The sequence below is a fragment of the Pavona decussata genome, unplaced genomic scaffold (genome assembly GCF_977016875.1).
Source record: "Pavona decussata unplaced genomic scaffold, jaPavDecu1.1 SCAFFOLD_163, whole genome shotgun sequence".
Taxonomy (NCBI): Eukaryota; Metazoa; Cnidaria; class Anthozoa; order Scleractinia; family Agariciidae; genus Pavona; species Pavona decussata.
The window spans coordinates 290444-313650 of record NW_028145574.1 but is presented as its reverse complement, the minus strand read 5'-3'; the positions used below and the strand labels follow the sequence as shown (position 1 = coordinate 313650).

Below are 23207 nucleotides of genomic sequence, written 5' to 3'. Positions count from 1 at the left end.
TAAATATTACCGTGCAATAGACTGACGTGCGACGTGTATTTCTACGCGTATTTTTCTTCCACTTTCATAGTTGCCAAAACAGAGTTGAAAGACTCGGCTTTTCATGAACAATGGATGGAGTCGTTGATCTGTCTGCAAGGGGCGTAAAGGTCAGTTTTGAAGAAAGACTAGTGCTGACATCGTAAGCTGTTTATCTTCGTCAAATGCATTCACCACAGAATAGCAGCACAAAGTTCCTCCAATACAGTGTGTCTAGTGACTTGTAATTTCATGCCACGTCACCGCAATCCCAGGTCGGCCAGAACTCTAGATCGTAAGTCTTCCCTTGTCTATTTAGATAGCGTGATAAGAAGCGGGTGTTTCCAATGGATCATTCTTGAACTCTGTATATTTTTCAGTAACATTACTTTACCAAAACAACAACTTAACCCTAAAATGTCTATCAAATAGGATCAAGCGCACATCCTGCCGTCCAAAAGCATTTTTAAGGCTTAATTTACACGTACTAATTTGTCGGCCCAATTAGCAGGTTTCACGCTACATTTTGTCGGCCGATTAATTATTTTTGTATTGCTGTAGCGCGGACTGAAAATCGACCTGATTAAAAAAATCTCTAGCACTGCCATGGCCATGCCACAGATATTTAAAATCGGGCCGATTTTCGTCCAATTGGGCCTCATCCAGGGAGTCCTGGGCCTCATCGGTACATGCAAATTATATGGAGTTCATTCGAAGAAAATCAGATCGATCGATTGACCAGTGCATACTGATGAATTAACTGAGAATAACAAACTATCCTGCATAGATTGCCGCCAAGCTTATAACTTCAATTGAGTTATAGTTTTTAAGCAGAGCTTTTTCAACTAACGCTTTATGTAAGGCTAGTTTTCTCTCTTTCCGCGAAGGCTGTTCACACCAGCGACTTAACGCGATAAAGGTCACGCAAACACGCAAAAAACATCTTATGTCGACTTTATGTCACCAATGTGAACAAACTCGACAAAACAGGAACATAATCATGACATAAACATCACGACATGAGGAAAACAGTGATATTTTCTTTTTGTCGTTGTATCTATGTTGTCATTTCTTTACGCGCAAATAATATATTCAAGACTCTGGCATAAATAGAACAGAAGTAACGTTTTACTCGTTCTTAAGCGCCATGACAGGAGGACATGGAAATTTTTGTTGTTGTTCTGCTGATGTCAAGTGCGCACATTTTAGCATCCAGAAAAAAAGTGATCTTGTCACTGGACCAAGAGCAGTCCTTCGAGGAAGGCAATTTTTGCGCTCGCGTCCGCGTGCCTTAATTTCGTACCCAGATGTTTGTCTTCGGAGCAGAGACTTGAAATTATTGATTTCCTTTTCTGAATATTGTAGGTGTAATATTACCGACATTTAAAGCAACAAATTGATCTTGAAAATCCATTTTTGGGCAATCACCGTGAACTTTTTGTTACAAATGTTGAGCATGCGCAGCTGTGTTATGTGTCACATTCCTGACACATGAAAACGGATGTTACCAGATGTTCTCTCCTGAAGAGTGAAAAGATCTGGGTACAAGATAAACTATCCCTCAGAAAAATAAGGAAATGCTGTTATAGCTTAGTCCTTCACTGTGACTATGCTGCTCACGTCACAAATGGAAACCCGAATGGCCTTTCGATCCTTTTGCTACTGATTTAAAAGCATGGTAAAAGACTTTGAAGCGTAAAACACTTCTTAATATAACAACAAACAACAACAAAAGCGTTTATTTAAACATGATAAAATATTATTACAGCAAATTGTTGATGGGGCGGGGTCGTGTATTTAAGATAAAGCCTATATCCCTAATAATTAAAATATTATATACAAACAAATATGTATAATTAAAATTACAGTCGAACCAGGTCAAGCGTACCCCCCTAGATTCTATTAATGAATCTATTATTTGAAAATTGAACCCGTTGGTCGTTTCAAGTATTCAAATCAAAATTTGATTTCTGATTGGTTATACGAACCAGGGTACAAATAATGCATGACCCAGAAAACCAGAAAGCCCGCGGGAAAAACCCCTCTCAATATATTCAGAGCGGCAATTCTTGATTTATATAACAGTGGATTTTCCAAAAAGCAGATTTCTCGTGATTTACAGCAGTCAACGCGTACTGTCAGAAAGAAAATTCGCCATTTTAAACCGGGCACGGTGGGTCGTGTCGCGTAAATTTAAACTCACTAATGATCACTAAATGAACATTTTACGTTTGTACACTTGCGTTTTTTCCGTTAGGTATTCAAAAACAAAAATGAAAAAGGACTGGAAGCGTTTTATTATAATAAACGGTTCTCTTTTTGAGGTATATGCAAATTAATTTAGCGAAAAGTATGCGAACTCACAGTGAAAGATGTTCATTTCAGTTGACCTTCGACAATGGCAGCACATGTGTTGCGCTATTCGTCGACGTATAATGGACAGTCTGGTGAAATAATAATATATACCAAACTTTTTCATGCTACAAGGTAGGTAATGCTATACATGAAAGATAAATTGGAATTTTTCAGCCCGACTCATTTGCAAGCGCTTAACTTTGTGCTCTTGCCATGACCAAATTTGCATAACGAATTATATGAATGTGTCAACAACATGCAGGAACAGTTTGAACGAACGAGCTGTTTCAAATGTACTGTAGTTTGAATTTTACAGGCTAGTGCTTTTACTGTTAGCGCGGATTTATGTTCTGCGAATTTTAATTTGATCATTGATCCGCGTTAACAATGAATAAATGAATGCATTCTTTGAAACGACTAATGGGTTCAATTTTCAAATAATCGAGCCATTAATAGAGTCTAGGGGGGTACGCTTGACCTGGTTCGACTGTAATACCTGTTAATTCTCCCCCGTCTTCCCTCCCCCCCCCCCCCCCCCACTCGCGAATATGCCGATTAACTAGTTATGGTCGATAAAGAGCTTCCATTCTTGTATTTCCCACTTTATTACACTCATTTTGAAATCACTGGTGATCCTTGCAATCTGATTGGCTCTCAACAGTGCTATTTATTCCCATATTGCACCATTTTTTGCTCTAAATTGCATCCTTTCTTCAGCCCATCAAAATGGAAATGAATTAACAAAAATAGAATATTAATATTGACAATAAAACTTTGTGATTTCAAAATAGGTGTAATAAAGTGGTAATTGAACTTTGTGTCGTGCAATTTTGGTCTGAAATCATACTTGTGATTTCAAATCAAACTCGCGCCGCGCGCTCGTTTGATTTTGAAATCACACGTATGATTTCAGACCAAATTGCACTCCACTCAGTTTAATTACCATTATAAATAAGGTACAGCATTACGTGCGACATGCTGGTGCATTTTCCACCGGAAGATAAGGACGACGCGTTTTTTAAAATTTCATTTTATTCACCACTTCTTGTACAAGCTTACCACAACCTGTAACAATAATTATTGTCTACACTGCACAGCACAGCACGTCACGTTCTTTTGGGCCAGTTGTTTCAGCCTAGCCACCAGTTTCGGTTCCCATGATGAAATAGCCCTATGAAAAACAGCCTTCCAATAGTTTTTGAATAAAATAATTGACATTTCGTTTAAGGCTCTGTGAATTGTTTTATTGTTGTTGTCGTTGTTGTTGTTGTTGTTGTTGTAGCAACAGCGTTAGTTGATCACAAATCAACGGGAATATGTTTTAAACAACGAACTGACAACAACAACAACAACAACAACAACAACAACAACAACAGCAAAGGCAACAACAACCCATACCAACCAACCAAACATGTACGTAGTAATGCTTTTTTGCAGCCGGCCAGATAATTCACGAAAATCCTAGCCTGTGTAGCAAGTTGCTACTCTGGCCAAGCGTTTCCATGCAGTTTTGAGCATTTGCGTTTTTTGACCGCGCGGAAATTGGGACGTTTTTGCTCTCGCTTCGGACCTCGGCGCAAATCTTTGTGGGTAAAGTGATTGATTTTCATGATATTTGACAATACTTCCAAGAGGTGTTGATAGCAGGAAACAAGTTATAATATTGAAGAAAAACACAAATTAAAGCACTTTTTGGTCTTGTTACTATTTCATTTGCATTTCTAATGAGTATTACATATTTATTTATTTTAAATTCAATTTTGTCATTTATTTTGTAACTGACAATGGCTGTTGTAACGACCGAAAAATGTTTTAAAAATTAAAAAGTGTCGTGTTTTTCATCAAAATTATACGCTAAAGAAAGTACAAAATTTCAAGATCGTTAAAGCTCCAGACAGCTTCAATAATAGCTTTCAACACATTTTGAAAAAGCATTCAAAAGTTTCTTTTTCTTTCGTCAAGGAGACATGCATCATGAACAAAAGAGTTGATTTTTTTGTATCACTTTAAATCGGTTGTTTCTAAATTTTTATTATCTTGCGAAATCAAATTGTCTTGTTTTTTCGTCTTTTTCTGGATTCAGTTTTAAACTATGTATGTATGTATGTATGTATGTATGTATGTATGTATGTATGTATGTATGTATGTATGTATGTATGTATGTATGTATGTATGTATGTATGTATGTATGTATGTATGTATGTATGTATGTATGTATGTATGTATGTATGTATGTATGTATGTATGTATGTATGTATGTATGTGCGTATCAGTGGTCAAAAGCAAATCTTCATCGGATATCACTACGCCGCGTTTCTGTTGTGGTATGCAAGCAAGTATAGCATCCTTACATTTCCGGTTGGGGGTTTGTTATTAAATTTTAGCGATCCGTAAACAAGTGAGTCACGTACTGAATGCGCGGAAATGACGAGATTTAAAAACCCACGCGAAAGTAAGAGGTGTTGAGGAGGTGTTGATTGATATGACCGGAACACAAAATGACTAAACACCTGACTAAAACTTGAACAAATACAAGTTCTGACTGATCAATATAATGAAAGATATTGAAACACCGGATGATTATTTTCCAGCGTGAATTCCAAATCAGTTAATTATGGTTTCTCTATCCGCCCGCAAAATTTAGAAAATTCATTAACCAACCCAGCCATGCAACGAGCGACAAGCGGAAAACGGCTTCCAACAAATGATGTCAAAAATGGTCAAACATACCTTCGTGACATCACAGGTCCCCCAAGCATAATGTTTGCTGAATTTTACACATACGTGCCAGTCAGGAACTCCTTATCGGCAATTTTTGAAGCGCTTTGGTGATTTTGTAGAGCTGTTAGTTTCAAGAATCTTGACGGTATATGCTACTGGTTTTCAGGGAAACATTTGTAGGTTTTGCTTTTCTCACACATTGACTTAATAGAATGGCTCAAAACTCCACAAAAACGCATTTTAATGATAGACAACATCAGTTTTGTCTTACAGAAATATTGGGGGAAAATTACCCATTTTAGCTGTCCGATCAGCCTTATATTTGTTTGTACGTTTTATTCAATATTACCGATCCTGATATTCACAAAGATCCGGCTTTACTTTGCTGCTGTTTGTCCAAGTTGACCTTGCTTTATTCAAGAACAACACCACGTGATATTTTATTTACTCATTTAGTAATTTAACTTTCATTACCTCCTCAAATTGACTTGTAAACTGTTATATTTTATGTTTGGGTGACCTGTGGTCGGCATCGAGCCTTTCCCGCCATTTTGAAAAACAAATGTGACAATCGGATTGACTTTGATGAAATACAGTCATTGGTTTGCATAGAAATCTTAGATAAAAGTTCCATAATATTAGAAGTCTAAACGCGATCTGTCAACGTTTCAGATTTTTTTTATTGCCTATCAGTACAAAGTCTAAAATCACTATTGTTATAAATCCCGAGTGTTTTTAATTATGCTGCGCTGGGTGGGCCATTGCCGCTTTGTACATCTTGGACACACACACACATGTTGCTGAACATATTACAAAATACATCGTTCTTCATGAACAATATATTTACGATTCAGCAATGATATATTATTGCATTCCATTCATTCCATAACAAAAGGAGTACCCGCTGAGTAGAAAATTGTACCATAACCTTTTGACAGTAAGCTTTGTAGCTTGCAGCAAAGCCTTTTAATAGCAGCTTGGTTTCAAAACGGGAAGAGCCTTTTGTGTGATTTAAATAGCCAACGGCCCAGAGAACTCCCTTGGGTAATTTACATTCAAGAATAGCATCGCTCTCAAAAGCATCAGAGCGTGTAGCGAATAACTGCAGTTGAGATCAGAGCTTGTCAATAACTCACCCTCGATTGTCGCTGTAAATTACCTTGTGTTGAGGCAAACAAGCTTTATCGTTGGACTAGAAGCTTGTAAAGGTCTTGTAAAGTTGTGGTATGTACCAACTGCTTACTTTAGTTATTTAACGAGTTGGCTTTTATTTGTTCCTGTTGTACATCGATCTACCTAACGTTTGTTGCGTCGGGCAGAGTGTTGCTTCAGCCTGCCATCTTGAAACAGTTTATGTGAGATGATCCATCATCACACTCTAAAATATTCTATTCCGATTTTGTGTTCATAATCCAACATATTTTGTCCTTGCTTTGTCAACATTTGTCGTAGGTTTTTAGATATCGGCGGAAATCTCGACACATGTGATGTCAATCTTGCGCTCAGTCAAGACACATCGTCTCTATTTTCTTGATTGTCAGCGTGAGTTTATCTTTAGTATCGATGTCAAAAGCAGTTTTCTCATTCTGTTTGCAAGATCTCGCTTTTGGGGATGTGATGTCTGTATGTATGTATGTACAATGATGTGGATATTTAAACCATTAGGGACTGTTTGACTTTGAGAATTAATTATTTAGTTGTTGCGATAAAGTGTGTCGCTTGACAGTCATACTAGAACATTTAATAAGTACCTTTAATTTTTTCTTTTATGTACGTCTAATATGTTAAGGTTGTTGCTGTAAAGGGAATTTTTACATTCGGTAGTCTTTGGTTTAGTTAATGAATCTTGCAAACAAGGCAAGTAAATAATGAAGTGGACAACTATTGTTAACGACAGTAGTGAACGTTAAGCTCGCAATCCGATCGGCTTCCGATATTTAAGTGAAACTGTCGACAACATGTAACTGAAGAGAATGAGTTGAGGCGCACTTTACTCGAATCCTATTATTTAATATCCTGTTATTATTGTCAACGCCGAGTTAAATATACCACAAATCTTTCCAGTGGCTCGTTAGAGATCCTTATTTGTGGTCATTTGTGTCCATTTACCATCATTTAAAGACTACGTTTTGTTTGTTCTTTGTGGTACAGTGTGCCTTGAGTGATCCGTCTCTAACTACTACAAATCTGTACAAATTCTAGTATTTTCCTTGAGTTGACCCATCCATCAAGGTTTAATTCGATTCGTGAAAACCAGAAACAAACACTGACAATAGTGTCACGATGAACTTCTTTATTTGCCGTTTTATGGTTATAAATATGTTTTAAATTGTAGTTTCTGAGGAAGAAACAAGCCGGTTATTTTTTTTTTCATTTCTAATAACTGTCAACCAGTCATGCTCCCCCCCCCCCCCCCCCACAAAAAAAAAAATACCTGTGACAAAAAACTGTTCGCGATCGAAGAGATGCAATTGCAAATCTTAAGTTAGCTGGAAGTACAACATTTTAATTTGGAAAAAAAAAACCGACAGAGCTGATCTCATAAGTAAAGTATGAGATTCATTATCACAGCAAATTACATAAGGTGTTAACTTGTTGTGGGGGTGTTAATAATTTCACGTAGTAGGTTAATGCATTATAACATTAAAGTGGGCTCGGTTTGCTGTAATTACCAAACACGTGACCAATAGGCAACAAATGTAAACAACATCTTCCTTGATGCGGTGATTTCAGCGAGTGTTTGTTTTATACAGCACTTCTCAAAATACTTCAATCTCAAATTACTTTTATTTGAAGACCTGTTCGTACATAAAGTATTCATTGAAAACGTAAACCGGCCAAAGCTTTGATCAGACGCTGCTTGAGCAACACAGCTCAGAAAATTTGACCTCATTATTTTGTTCTGCTGGTATTTTGGGCTTTGTTAATTAAGAGAATGGCAATTTATTACACCCTGACGTTCTGAAGTGTTTTACGAAAACGTTCCTCCGTCGAATAAGCGCCTCCTTGATTTCATGAAATGAATTGAAATAGACATCATTTCCTCCCCAGTGAAAAGAAGTTAGAAACTGCGGTGCGCGAACTAGCGAAAGGTTAAATTCCTCGTCGTAAACTGTCACGAATATTACATTACTCGAGGCAATTAATCATGTCGAAAAGTAAAAAAAAATAATATGGTAAATTTAGAATTGTCGCCCAGGGCGCTTGTGCGAGGAAATGCGACTTTGGAAACTTCGAGATACCATAATTTCGATAAGTTTCGGTTTGGAAAAAGGAAAACGCAAAAAAATGTGTACCGAAACAATCAAGACAACACATAGCAGTCATGAGTGTACCTCACGTCCCACACGCGAAGGCAAATCGTTGCGGAGGCCTTTGAACACCCACGTTTTTCTCGAGGCCCGGCTCCGCCGTTCGTTCTCGCGGTGCATTTTTAACTGTCTACGTCACTGTTATATCTACCAGAGGTCTGACCAGCGGTGCGTAGAGGTGAAACGTCCATGAGGGAGCACTTGACAGTTAGCCTTAGGACAAGAAAAAGTGTCCGTTGTTTCTCTTGTTTCTCTTCTTCTTCTTCTTCTTCTTCTTCTTCTTCTTCTTCTTCTTCTTCTTCTTCTTCTTGTTCTTCTTGTTCTTCTTCTTGTTCTTGTTCTTCTTGTTCTTCTTCTTCTTCTTCTTCTTCTTCTTCTTGTTCTTCTTCTTGTTCTTGTTCTTCTTCTTCTTGTTCTTGTTGTTGTTGTTGTTGTTCTTCTTCTTCTTGTTCTTGTTCTTCTTCTTGTTCTTGTTCTTCTTGTTGTTGTTGTTGTTGTTGTTGTTCTTCTTCTTCTTCTTCTTCTTCTCCTTCTCCTTCTTCTTCTTCTTCTTCTTCTTCTTCTTCTTCTTCTTCTTCTTCTTCTCCTTCTCCTTCTTCTCCTTCTCCTTCTTCTCAGTTGTACTTCTCGTTCATGCTCTTGTTCTTCTTTTACTTTTTCTTGTTTTTTCTTGTTCTTGTTCTTGTTCTTCTTGTTTTATATCAGAAAAAAACAAACAGCTAAAAACAGAAGACGGGTTTGCTATGAGAAGTTCTCAGGTGAACCACTGCTGAGGTCTCACTTTGGACATTAACATGATAATACATTATGGTTTCATATATCTTAACGTTTAAAATGGCTAAAAAAAATATTCCTTGTCTTTTGCGAGACCAAAATAAAGCACCATACGATTATGTTTCTGATCTTCTAGAAACATAACCAGTCGTTAGCATCAGCAAATTGGAAGAACTTACGAGTTTATTTCACTGGTTTGTTGCCCAAACTCTTTGAAATTCCTGACAAAACGGATCTGTTGGCAACTTCAACCCCGAAAATTAATTTATACCCGACGGAAAGCGCATTATCATTTGAGCGTAACGACATCAGATTGCAGCCAAAACTTCAGCGGTTTAAGCGTTCATCTTTATAAAGCTCACAGTTGTTTTCTCTTTTTAGGAAAATCCTTCCAGAAAATCGAGTTTGGGGGCGGCAGTTCGTTTCGTCAAAGAAAAGAAGTCAAAAGAAAAACATGTCAGTGCTTTAGCAAGATCATCGGACGAGGAGTCTGGTGTCGAATTAGAAGGAACGTCCAACCAATCGAATAAAAGATCGTCATCTTGGAGATTTGCCGCCATGTTTACCAAGTCTCAGAACAACGCCAAACCAGATAAAGGTATGCCTTCCTGTGCAGACCCTTTTTGTGTTTGGTACAGGTGTCTTCGACAAATATTTCATGACGAATCCAAAGCACGTGTGAGCAATGTGGTTAATTTTACAGTTAACTGTTGCGCTAGAAAAAGTTTCTGAACACATTGCATGCGGGGTGTCTAAAGGTGCGTTCCATTTTGCCAAAATCTCGGGTTCAAACGGTTGAAATATAAATCGTACTCAGGAAACTACTGGCAATGTTCGGGATCAAGGAGACGGCAGCCTCCACTTTGGAAAAGATATTAGCGGTTTGTACGGCCGACTTTCAAACCAGATTCGATATCTAGAACGAGATTCAATCCGTTTATGCAGCCCTATGGTATCTGTCTTTAGGGAATGACCAAAACAAATACTTAGGAAAAGTTTGTCATTTTGATTTGTAGTTCGTTTTTGGAGCCTTCACTAAGTTTCGAGGCTTGTTCGGTGCCGTGTTGAACATCTCAACGATATGTCGGCAAAAATTTACCTTGATTTTCACCCAATCATCCCAGTTTTCTAAGTCGGCAAAATATATGACGGTCGAGAAACAGCGAAATCCCTACAATTCCAGACGATCTTTTAAATGTCGAATATTTTTTTTAAGCCCAAGCTAGTAGCAAGTAAGCGAGAAAATTTACTTCAATGGGGTGTTTTAGTCACTGAACGGAGTGCTGTTCATGCTAAGAACTGAATCGTGAGAGAAATGTGGTCAATGCAAGTTTTTCTTTCTCGTCAGTGCACTGCTTCGTTGTGGTTCCGCCATGCACACTCAAATACTGTCTTCGCAAAACATTATCCCCCAGTTTGCTAGGTTGGAAAGTTTATATTTCAATTCCAAGTCCAAACCACTGACTTCTGTTTCACTATTTCTCATGACTTGAATATGGTAACTTTTTGTTCTCCATTTGCCTTTACAGCATCTTCAAAACAGTCAGTTTTTCCAAGCAATGGAAACATCCTGAAGAAGAAAGCTCGTAATACCATTTTATCAGTGCTATCTAAACGCCAGTCACAGGAGAAGCTCTTCCTTGGTGAAAGGTCTGATCAAAATAGCTCTGTCGGTTCCTCTGAGCCAAGCTTGCAACAAACAAAATGGCCCTCTGAGGCAATGATAGTCGATCTAAATTCGACGAAACCAAATCCACTGTGCCCGAGTTCTGCTTCAGTGAGAAGCCAGAGCCAGCAGTTCTCACCACCCAGCCAGGCGGGGATCTCTTCGGACTCGAACAGCGGAGTGTCTCAAGTGAAGACAAACGGACAAGATAACATCTCATCGCGTGTTGTTGAAACAACTAATGTTGCCCCAGCTGGACTGGACACTTTAGATGGAAATACAAAGATTGGTAAACTAAGCTCAAGATGGCCGCCACAACCACGGTACCCTTACAGTAGTGATGAGTCACTTGGATGGCGCAGAGCTTCAGCGCCAAAACATTTGTCCTGTCCCCCAGAGATGGAAAGTGCCGTACAAGAGTCGGGGGTTATGGTTGTGTCCATGTCTCCATCGTACACGAGTGTGAAGGACATTATACAAGACACACCTAAAAGTCCAAAGTTTGAGACAGACTCGGTCAAGGTATCCATACCTTTCCAGGTTCAAGGTCAGACGCAACAGCCCGTGAAAGAAGATCAACGTTCCGATGCTTGGTCATCTTCTGTGTCCATATGTGTGCCATTTCAAGTGAACGAGAACGGAGATGGTGTGTCTGTATTATCGTCTGAACCTTCAGTTCCCTTGGCCAGCAGTCATGCTGTTAAGTCACCACTTCTTGGTCCGGGTGGAGATGAAAGGGATGGAGCGGTTACCAAACCTCGTGCCCGTTCCTCCCCTCAATCCGGCAGACGAAAGCCACCAAAAGGTACTGTATACTTAGCCAACCTTCCAGTTTGTTTCTTAATGTACACTCGACAGAACTGAAAACTTATCAGTTTTTGAGTAAATGTGGTTACGATGTTGAATATTGGTATTTGTAATACACTCACACCAGGATTCTACAGTTTTATGTAATCTGATTGGTTCTCTTTTCAAGGTATGTGACGCAGCACACTGTCACCGTAGGAAAGCCCGCCAAATACTAAGTCACGTTTTCAAAAGACTTTGCGGCTTTTCAAACGTGGATTTCTTGTGTTAGTTTCGTTCATTGTTCTCTCGGTAATTTAGTCCTGCATTTGAAAATACATTATAAAACAATTATCCCGCTCAGTCTTGTCGCTGCATGTCTTGTACTCTTGTTGACCCGTTGACATAATTGCTAAACTTGATATTACATCTATTATGATAGTGTCAATTGTGCTTTGATAAGAATATGGTCAATTTTTTTCTTTTAGGAAATTTCTCGACCGAAGCACAAACTTTTAAAATACTAGAGAGGCCAATATTCCTCAATATCGGTCGAATAAGTTATTATTCAATTAACATTTTGTTTTTGTGGCTCTTTTGTTCAAATTCGCCGACAGCGTCGTAAGTTACATCTATTCATCAAGTACCTGCGCCAGAGAGACGAAAGTTGAGTACGAACGTTCACATATTAGTAAATGTTTCATGTCACATTCAAAACTGGGAACGGCAAAGTGTTAAACGAAGTCCATCTTTAGGATTCCGTAAACTGGCAAAATTCTGATCACTCACAGAACCAATAAGAATTTTTTTTGTCGTCGATTCAAGTCGTGGGTCAGTTGAACCAGACTAGCGTGAGACCAAGTTTTGAGTAAGCGAAAGTTCACTCACCAACGGAATATTTTACGACCTCTGAACCATGTCAAGTGTTTCAATATGGAACAAGTGAATTTAAGAGAGAAACTACGCAATAAGGGAGCTTAGGAGGTGAAGGAAAAGTACATGTACGTGACCATAAAGGAACAAGTCAGCCTACTATTGACTTGCAGAGACAAAGAAAAACAATCCCAGATTTTCTTTACGTAAGAGGAAACTCTTCTGCTTAGGAATCAAATTTTTTCCAGTCCGTGATATTCACGTTACCTCGGATACGTTTTAGTTGACCAAACAAATTTATACCCTTCGATCTTCTTGGAAAAATCGTCTTAAAAAATCGTCTTCACAATTTTTTTAGTAAGTGATCGCAGGCCAAGGTAACGATTTTTTGACCGGTCAACGAAAGCTAATGAAAGACGGTTGAGCGGTTTTAAAGTATAGCCCTATTACGTCAGATTGTGTAAGACGTCCAGAGTCTCTTCTAATATTTTTCTTTGACGTTTAAAATGATTGTAAATTCCTTTCTACGCGGTGGATTAAAGCATTAATTCGTCCACCGGCTTATTGCATAATATTTCTGTCTCGCCTTTTTCCTTTGGGTTTGGATAGAAAACAAGAAACGATCTTTAAATGTTTTTCGCAAAATAAAAGAAATGTTTTTATTCTAAAGTTTTAGTCTCAGGCGAGATCAATGGAGCATGAGAACACGCATTTTCCGCGTATTTGAATAGCAATTAATTTTAATCATGCAAACCCGTCGTGCATTTATAAGATACGTTAATAATCGCTAAAATTGACATAATGTCCTCAAGCCTTCAACAAACATAAAGAAGGAAAGGATTAGGCGATTTCCTAATAATATCGCGTGACACATTGGTTTGAGTTAGAGCGCAGATGCGTGGTACAAATTCCAAAGTGAAATATGTTCACAGTTTGGCGCACAGACGGAAGAATTTATCGCGAGTTATTGTGCCAAACACAACAGAGGAGCGATCTAAGACTTTCTGTCACAGGTTATTAAATCTGGGCGACTTTTCACTCAACAGAAGGTCAATCCCGGAATAAGCCAACGACGAAAGAATCGCCGAAAACCATGGGCAAGGAGGCAAGTAAACACAAACCCACGGCGGACAAAGCAGTGCCTTCTGCTGCTCTGAAAGTATCAACAACAGGTAAACATGTTGATGAACTGCTAAAAGGTTTGCGTGTTCCTACATATACATGATATTCATTACACCCTCACATTCGTGTTTGAATGTTTATGTTTCGACTTCAGAGTCTAACAACTGAGGAATACTGTTTATTCTCATCTTCAGGTGTCAGTTTACTTTTAAATAACGTTTAATAAAAACGGTTTTTAACCACAATGATAATAATAATAATAATAATAATAATACCAAAGCAGACAGATTTTCTATATAGGGAGCAGAACAGCTTCGGTGTTGATAAAAATATTCCCCATAGATCTCAAATTTTCTAGACGAAAAGTGATACCCGTATTTACGTATTACCGATAGCGTGACACCGAAAATTGAAAGTTTCGCGTTTAAATAAACGTTTAAACAGTGCACTTTTCAAAGAGATCGATAGATTCTTTGTCGTTCATTGTTAAGCGTGATAAACTTCAAGGTTGTGAGTAATGTTTCACAGTGGAGGTAAGACAGCTTATATCTGTGTCCTTTATGAGCCGTGCAATTATGTAAACTCTGTCATTAGATTCCTGTCGTGCTTTTCGTTGTGAAGTTAACCGTGCGTGTCAAACTAAAGCCAAAGGTTTTCGTCATTTTATATTTCATCTTGTGGCTCTATGGCAAATCGAAAATTCCCTTTTTATTGAGAATAATCCAAAAGGTTTCTGTTAGCTGTGTCTGCAGGGCTGTGTTGCGAAAGAGACCAGTGAGTCACTATGACTTTAATATCGTGTTTATTTATGGTATTGCCGAGCCAACATCTACCCTGTTTGTCTGTTTCGTGTTGTCTTATACATGTGCTTAGTTTATGTGCTGTGTCGTGTGTTCTGAAAGGTACCTTAATATCTTCCGTATTTAGCAGTAAAATAGTTGGCTATACCGCACGAAAGTTACTAAGTTATGTCGTTAAAAGGACACAGCCTACACAGGTCAGACAAGACGAGGGAATATCCCAGCATCATTTCCTATTTCCTTTTTCCGTTGCGTCTCTGATTTATGGATCGTTGTATTCAAGCCGACATTTTTGTTAAATTCTCAAAATAAAACACGTTCAATACTCGTACCACTGCAAACGAGTTTCCAATATTTTTGGCAGACGTTTGCTCATCCAATGTGACGACAGACGTCAAAAGAGAAAAAGTGCTTATATCCTTCTAATGATGACGACCCAAACCTTTGTAGGGGAAAAAATTTCTTTAAAAAAAATTGAGTGCAATGTTGAACTAAGGTAATGCAACGATAAAGTACAGAGAGAGGGAGTTAGCTTTAATTTAAGTTTAAATTTGATTGTATTCTGGGCCGGGTTGTTCGAAAGTCGATTAACGCTAATCCATGATTAAAAGTTAACCGAGGTTTTCATCTCGGTCGTTAAAAATGATTTTAAAGGCTCATTTTAAGCTAATGGGAAAGAATAGTCTAAGGCAAGAGACAAAATCTTTTGGACGAATCCTTATGGATTAGTAAATATACTCTAATCAAAGTTCACGTTAACCCAGGATTAGCTTAATCGGGCTTTGAACAACTGTGCCCTGTTGTTCATTTATATCCTGCCGGGCTTGATGTGTCAAACTTCAACCTCCAACTCTTACTAAATTTTTGATTTTTTTTCCTCCTTAAGGTAAGCAAAGATCCAAATCGTTCAATGCTGGGGACCGAGCTAAGCTGAATCCTAGTCCCTCTGGAACTCCGCCAACTGCAACTCCAAAATCAAGTCCAGGTAACTCTCCGAAACCCGCGAGACGTAACGCCATGTCCAAAGACATAAACAAGAAGAGACCGGGAGAGCCGAAAAAACAAGATACTCAAGGCATTTCTCACTCCGACCCACTCCTCGCGGAAAAGTAAGTCTGATAAGAGATCCTCATATTTTGCCCTAAATCAGAACTCGACCCCACCCCACCACACCCCAGAAAAGGTCTGTAGCCTGACGGGAGGTTTGTTCACCCCTCCCTTCCGCCTAAGGTGATTCTTTTACATATGGTGGACTGAATAACTGTTATTACCCCCGAGTTCTCCTGTTCTTACCCGTTCTTTGACAAGTTTGTGGTTTTATCGCCGATCGTTTCAATATGTTGCACGATTCCCGTTTTCCAGCGCAGTTGTCGTCATTAGCCTGTTGTCGTCGTGGACTCCACCTACTAAACAAATCTGTACATAAACATTGTTCGAGAAAACCTAAAACATGTAAACTTAACGCTAACTTTTAATCTTGGATCTTGCAGGATGAATAACAAGAAGAAATCCACGGGAGGTGCTGCCAATGATACTTCAGCAACAGGTTTGTAAACTTGGCTCATACAAGAATGTATATCCTGTTTTAAAATTTATTTTTATTTCCAGTGAATGAAAGAATGAATTTATAGAGTCTCGTTTCACTAAAAACAAAAAGTTTACGTGTTAGAAATTAGTACATAACGATTCAGGCATGTTACTAAAAGAATAGCAGGTTTGTGTATGTCTTCTTGAGGCTCGAGGTTGCATTGTTTTCAATAGCTATTTCTCACTCTATGTTAATTTTTCTTGTGTAAGTATCAGAAAACTGTCGAAACACAGATTTTCGTCTTGCAAGCAGCTTGCTGCTAGCATATCTTATGTAATGAGAAAATAATGAGTGAATATTCTTATTTTTTTCTTAACATCAATCAATCGATCGATCGATTTGTCAATCAATCAGTCAAATCAATCAGACAATCAATCAAGTTCTAAACTCCTGACTGGGAATGCTAAGACCTCGGTATCGTCTGCGTTTCCATTTAAAGTCTCATATTTTATTTCCACACATATCATCCACACTAAAAAAAAAAGTAAAGTGGGTCAGACAGCGTACGTTATAAAACAGTTCTCTCCAATTGTCCACATTAATTGATGCGGAGTTTTCGTGGAAAGTGTCCGTTTTGATCTGCGTTTTTTATCTTTTTATTAAGGGTAGTAGACGTGATGGGGAGCACCCAAACGGTAATGCCGAAGTCTTCCATCAGTGACTGTTGTGATTTTAATCTTTTAGGAGGGAAAACGAAGCCTGGCGTAGAAACACTAAAGAACAAAGTTAAAGATCTTGAGCAGGAAAACAACAAATTGAAAGAGAAAATCCAACCTATGGAACACAGGCTAGCTGTCGTGCCGCTCTTAGAAAAGGAGAAACTTCATTTACAAAAACAGTTCAACGAAATTATCCAAGAAAACGAAAAAACAAAAAGTGAACTGGAATCTATTAATTTGTCATCGAAAAAGCAAACTGAAGAAAAAGACGAACTCCAAGCTAAACACGATAAACTGGCCGCAGACCTCATGAAAAGTCGCACGGAGGTTAAAGAACTTAAACATCAAAACTTGTTGCTCGAGGAAGTGAAATCTACGTTGGCGCGAGAAAACGAAGAAAAGGGGGAAGCTATCAAAACGTATCTTGATAAAATCGAAAATTTAACCAGTTCAAACACAGCATTGGAAGCGCAAGAAGACCGATCGAGGGGCAAAGTTTTAACGCTGTTGCAAGGTTTACAGTCCTTAAAAGACTGCGTGATAAAGTTAAGAGAGGAAAACAAAGGCTTGCAATCACAAATTATTGAGAACGGCAGTGAACTTGCTGGGACAATAAGAAACTGTGTTAGTGGTTTGGAAAAGGTTATTGAAAGTCTGGAAAACGAAAAGGGCAACAAGATTGAGGAGGGAATACAAGTTTTCATTACTGTGGATAAGCTTGATAAAGATTCGCAGTGTGGGGACTTGCAGTCTGTAGAGTCAATTTTATCGCAGCTTGAAGAAAGCAAACAGTCAGTTGAGTATTTGAAGAACAGAATAAGTGAAATGGAAAAGAGAAATGAAGCAAATGTGAAGCGAGACGGGCACGTGAACACTGAATTGTCTACAACGTCACAAGTACAAAGCACTGAACAAATATTCAATGAAGTTAGCACCGCCACTGATTGTGCCGGATGTAAAAGTCTTCAAACGCAAATGAAGGCGCTATCATCCGACTTGGACTCGGTGAGGGTTTCTTTACAGAAATCAGAAAGCGAGCGAGATGATGCTATAGAAGAAAGAAACGAACTGAGACGCGAGGCTAAATATTTGAAATATGTGCTTTCCTATCGAGAGGATGTTCAGAGTTTACAGATGACCAACCAGCAGAGCAAAGAACTGGAAAGAATGGGCACGAACCTTGTGGAAGCAGAGAAAAAAGTCGTCGATTTGGAGGACGAAGTTGGAAGACTTCAACAAGAAAAGCAAACTCTGTTGCTGAGTATTTTAAACCTTTACTCTGGGCAAGAAGTTGAAGATGTCAAAGAAGAGGACGAAGACGAAGACGAAGACGAAGACGAGGCGGCGGACGAAAAAGCGAGCGAGAATAAAGATGAAAATAAAGAACAGGCCGAGGACAAAGAAAATTCCTGCGAAGTGTTTGTGAAGTCTCCATCAGTCGGTCTAAGCCCTCGTACCCCGGAGTCCGCCGCTAGAAGGGAACAACTCAAGTTTCGATTTCAATTGTCTTTGTCTGAGTCTGAATACAGTTACAGTTCAGACCGAACGGAAGGGGACGATGAAAGCGACAATGAAGATATCACCTCGCCAACTGTGCTCAACCTGCAGACTATTAAAACTGAAAACAAACAACTCAAATCAAATTTATTTGAAGCCAATGAAGAAAAAGAAGAGTTGTTATCAAGTCTCGATAAGTTATGTGAGGAGTATGACTCGCTTAAGGCAAGCCATGATAAGCTTGAGGAAGAACATAGTCTCCTGTCAGACAGAGCCAAGAAGGACAAGATCGCTTATCAGTCTCGGCTTCGCCAGGTTGAGGTGGAAAGAGAAAACATGCGAGACACTCTGAGGCAAGTTCAAGACGAAAAACTAGCGCTTTTGAAATGTCTTGAAAATAAGAACTTCGAGGCACAACCGCTGTCTCCAATGCCGGACCTTGATCTGGACAAAATTATTGCCCGTGCGCAGTCGTTTGCACAGGAAGAAAACAACCTGGGCGAAGGTGATGTAATGCCTAACACAGAAATGGACAAAATTATAGCGCGTGCGCAGTCCTTTGCAAGGGAAGAAAACAAATCAAACGAACCAGATTCAGTGCCGAATCAAGAACTAGACAGAATTATTGCACGTGCGCAATCGTTTACCAGAGAAGAAAACAAATCGAGCGAACCAACTTCGAATGAAGAAGATTCTGATGCCTCACTGTCATCTGAGACGGAGGATGATACAAGCGATACAAGGAGGATGATACAAGTTTCTGATGCTCAAGTGACGCCTGCCACCCGCGAAGATAGCGACCTGGCTGGTATAGTAGCTTCCATTGAAAATGACCTGGGAAAACTCAAGGAGAGGCTTTACAGAAGGGATGCGCCTGGTAAGAAGATGCAAAACAATTTCGCCCAAACTTACATCTCCTTTTCTTTTTAAGGCCCGTTTAAACGGTTTCAACATTTGCCCAACATTCGTTCAACAAAAGTTGAAAGGATGTTGGGCATATGTAGGATGAACGGAGTGTTCAAACGGCTTCAACGCAATTCAACATTGTCAAGAACAAAGGAAAAGTTGAATCGATGTTTAATGAAACCAACACACTTTCAACAAGCTTTCAACAATGTTGAACGACCTGATCAAACGCCCCCGACATTTGGTTCAACAACTGTTGAACGCATGTTGAAGCAAATGTTGAAACCGTTTAAACGGGCCTTTAAACTGGTTATATGAAAAAAAAAAAAAAAAAAAAAAAAAAAAAAAAAACACTTTTATGCTTGAATAAACATCCCCCTTCCCAGTCACCCTACCGAACAATCTAAGACAAAATTCTGGCTACCAGTGGGTTAACAAGAGGGAATATTATTCTCGAAGAACATTCTTCTATTTCTAGGATGCAACACGTATACAGTATCTTTCAAACAGTGCTTATCAGAAGCGCTCACACGTAAGAAATTCAAAACGATATCATCACAATTCTCCACCATTTTTGGATGGAAAATGTGTCGTATTTTTCCACCCCAGAAATCTTGCGCGTTACCAGAGCGCAGTTATTCCGAAGTAGAATGATGGAGTGGAATCAGCGATTTGTTGCGCGCAAAATTTGTACTGGCCCCGGTTGTTGAAAGACCGGATAACCCTATCCAGCGGATTAATCGCTATTCAGCAGAAAAATACCGTACTCCAACCAATACATTTTATCCGCTACTTATCTGCTAGATAAAGTTATCAGCTCTTCGAACAACTGGGGCCTGGAGTATAACTGAACCTGAATGTTGAAACCTTTTGAGCGCTAAGTATTGAATTGAAATGTGTTGTTTTTTATTGCAGCCGATGGGTTGGAGCCCAGGCCCAGTAAACCACCTCCAGGCGCGCGCATGCTCAAACGACAGGCATCAACTGTGAAGTCGAACCTAGATCGAGTGTGCCGAGAGAAACAACATCTGCAGGATGAAGTGGAGTCACTGCGTCGATACTTGCTCAAACGAAGAGATTCTGCCATGGACCTCAGAAAGAAACGCTCCCGGGGAAGCTTTAGAAAGGACACCGCGTCAGAGGTAGAAAATCATTTGGAAGGAATCAAAACATTACAGTCCTTGCTCGGGAAATCCGACGAACAGCTCCGACAGTCGAACGAAATCATTTCCCGCCTCGAGGCGGTCAACGACGAAACCGAAGAAAAACTTCGAGAGTCTGAGCTATTTAAAGATGACTTGCGCCATGCTGTTCAGATAGCAAATAATTTTGCCATGGAAGAACAGGAGAAAGCAGAGCAACTTGCGTTACAGAACCAAGAGTTACTCAAACAAATTGAAGCTTTAAAACACCCGCATTCTTCGCAGGGTCAAATAGACAAAAGCGACAGTTCAAAGGAAACGACAACCCTAAATGGCAAATCTAAATTTCAACTGAAAGGAAGTAAATCTTATAATCGCAATGTCAGCGAGGATGACTACGAAGATGACGAAAGTACTTTCACGACAGAAGGTGAATCTGACTTTTATTCTTCCCGCCATTCCAGCATCAACAGCGAATCGGATTCTGTACGAAGCCCTCGGGCGTCTTACAAGGACGATCTGGAATCCTCGACACAGGACTTGAATTCTAATCTGCTTTCACTGAGTGCAGAGGAATCAACTAAGAGTCAGCGGGATACAGAGACTGAGGGCACCAGTCAGCACAGCTCTGTAATCGATACTTCTGATACTGACGATGATACAGAATAAACCATCTACCGGGGCACTTTATTACTTCAGATCAGAATACAGTCAACTCCCTTTATTGCGGACACCCTCGGGACCGCGAGTTGGTGTCCTTAATAGCGAGATTTCGTTATAGCGGGAATTTATTTCAGTCAAACGTCTGTAATATATTTTTGCCGGGGATTTAGCTGCTATCGTATTTTCGGGGTGTCTGTAATAGCGAGGTGTCTGCAAGGCAAGAGTTGACTGTAGTTGACTGTTGACCGCTGAGAGGCTTAAATCAGGACCCGGGTGAAAAAGAGCGATTAAGCTAATCCAGAAGAAGTTTTAATTTGTAACCAGTATTACACCTTGTCTATACGAACGATTTTTGTCATTCTGAACCATAGCTGCAAAGCGCTTTTAAACACCAGAGACAAAGCCTTGAGAACCTACGATCAGGCCCAACCCAGTTTAGCAGCGCTTTTATTATCTCTCGTTTGGCTGGTCGGTGGCTGGTTTACCAACCGAAACAAAAAATAATACCCGATCGCAGGTTGACGCCTTGATTAGCTGTAAGTCATAGATTAGTATTAACCGGACAACTGAGCCCTGAGTCCAACAAACAACCGCGCTCAGGGCTCGGTTAACCGGCAGTTAACAGCTAACCTGACGATAATCAAGCTGGCTGAAAAGCCAAAAAGTGAGATCAGAGAATTTAAAGAAATCCTGACATCGTTCGACTATAAATCACTATTGAAAACAACTCGTACTAACCAAGAGACAGCTTAACCTTGCTTTGAGCAACTGGGCACAAGAAAAGCAAAAATTCTACGTGGATTCGAATTGGGGTGAGTATACCAAGTGAAATGGTAAAGATTGGCTTCGTCCCCTTCATTTGGCTGTTGATCTGACTACGCTCTTGTTATCCTTTATAAGTCACGGACGGCAAACGCAAGTTATGTGCTCCCCTCGTGCTTTTCTTTCCTTCTCGTCAAAGGCTGGTTTTCCATAACAGATGCGACGGTGTTAGAATGCGTATTATTGGTCTTCCTGTCCGTCTGTAACCCACTAACATCTGTAGTTTTTCTGTGTTTTTTCACACGGAAATATGCTTCTCCTGTGTTTGAATTGCTTTTGGATATCTCGGTAAAATGTTTAAAGAATTTGAGACGAAAATTAGCAACGTTCACGGAAGCGAATCGATGCCTAAGTCGAACGTCATCATGAAGTGCTTTTCTTTGTACCCTGTTGGTAAGTTTATTGACTGCGGAGCCATGAGGACAATGCATGATAATCAGACAGGTCTCGACCGCTTGTGTTTGCGCCATGTTATGTCTTTGCAATTGTGTATGGTTAAAAACTTTAAAAGGAACGTCAAATAATTATGTAGAAACACCAGAATGGAAATAAATTTTACCGATAGGTAACGAGACAAGATGATGCTCATCTTTTTTTTCTTTACCAAGCAAGTGTTATCCATTCCAAAACACGGATTTTTAAGTTTTTACGTGGTTTGATTCAAAGGTTTCTCCACAGGAAAGCTAACTGATGTAGAAATTAAGCAAGACAAGATAACACGATAAGGAACCTTGTAAAAGTTACGTTGGGCCTGATGAATCACTTCTTCGAGGGATATTTTATGTTCTGAGGAGTTGAACTATCTTAGCCTGTGAGAGCCCGGCGGAAAACGGGTGACAATTGGCAATTTGGCCTTTAGAATACAAATTTCACTTTGAAAACAGTTTGGCCTACAGGATTGTTATCACGTTAGAACTTTTGTTTAGCTTTAAACAGAAAAAAAAAGGAATTCATTTCAAACATCACTTAATTATCAGTTGTTCAGTTTTTAGGCTAAAGTCAAAAGCTTGTTGAGCGAATTCGAGTCCTTAATTAAATCACAAAGTCAATATGGAATTCCGTTTCTGACACAATTACCAGTCTGTATGCCAAATTAGAGCAAATTTAGGGCGTTTTCCATTTGTCAGAACTGGCCAGCCAGACAGTAGAGTTCGTAAACAGAATGTACCAATTTGAAGGATAAGTTTTATCCTAGTCCTTCAAATTTCTTCAAAACAGCGTGCACCATTTTCGGAGCACAATTCTTCCAAAATTACACATTCGATTTACAGACTGGCTGACCAGTTCTGGCCAATGGAAAGCACTCTTGGAGAAATTTGGATTCCAAGGCAAAATCGTCACTTATAGCCGTTTTTTACCGCGCCCTTCAATTATTTTGCAGATATTAACACGACTCAAGTGTTCTCCCTGATGAGCCCTGAGAACTCCACTTGAAACAAATGACACGTCCTTTACCCTGCTGGCAAAGTTTCTTTCCGGCAAGTTTTTTTTAGCATGTACGAAG

The 23207-nt window shown here is 39.4% G+C and overlaps 1 protein-coding gene across 2 annotated transcripts; it reads left to right on the top strand.

Moving 5' to 3' along the window:
* The first annotated feature begins 73 nt into the window (after positions 1–73).
* LOC146464474 (uncharacterized) lies at positions 74–22282 on the top strand. 2 transcript variants are annotated; one of them, XM_085129704.1, is made up of 8 exons: positions 74–149; positions 9561–9777; positions 10709–11650; positions 13551–13676; positions 15313–15535; positions 15917–15972; positions 16699–19047; positions 19992–22282. In XM_085129704.1, the coding sequence occupies exons 1-8, from the start codon at positions 111–113 to the stop codon at positions 20885–20887; spliced, it is 4848 nt and encodes a 1615-aa protein (XP_084985830.1). In that variant the 5' UTR covers positions 74–110; the 3' UTR covers positions 20888–22282. The 2 variants fall into 2 exon arrangements, with proteins under 2 accessions (XP_084985830.1, XP_084985831.1); XM_085129705.1 differs by lacking the exon at positions 74–149 and adding an exon at positions 6013–6318.
* Positions 22283–23207: the final 925 nt, after the last annotated feature.

Coding starts and splice junctions, on each gene's coding strand:
- LOC146464474 (XM_085129704.1), top strand. CDS start 111: ATGGATGGAGTCGTTGATCTGTCTGCAAGGGGCGTAAAG. Junction 9,778..10,708: donor CAACGCCAAACCAGATAAAG/GTATGCCTTCCT, acceptor TTGCCTTTACAG/CATCTTCAAAACAGTCAGTT. Junction 13,677..15,312: donor TCTGAAAGTATCAACAACAG/GTAAACATGTTG, acceptor TTCCTCCTTAAG/GTAAGCAAAGATCCAAATCG.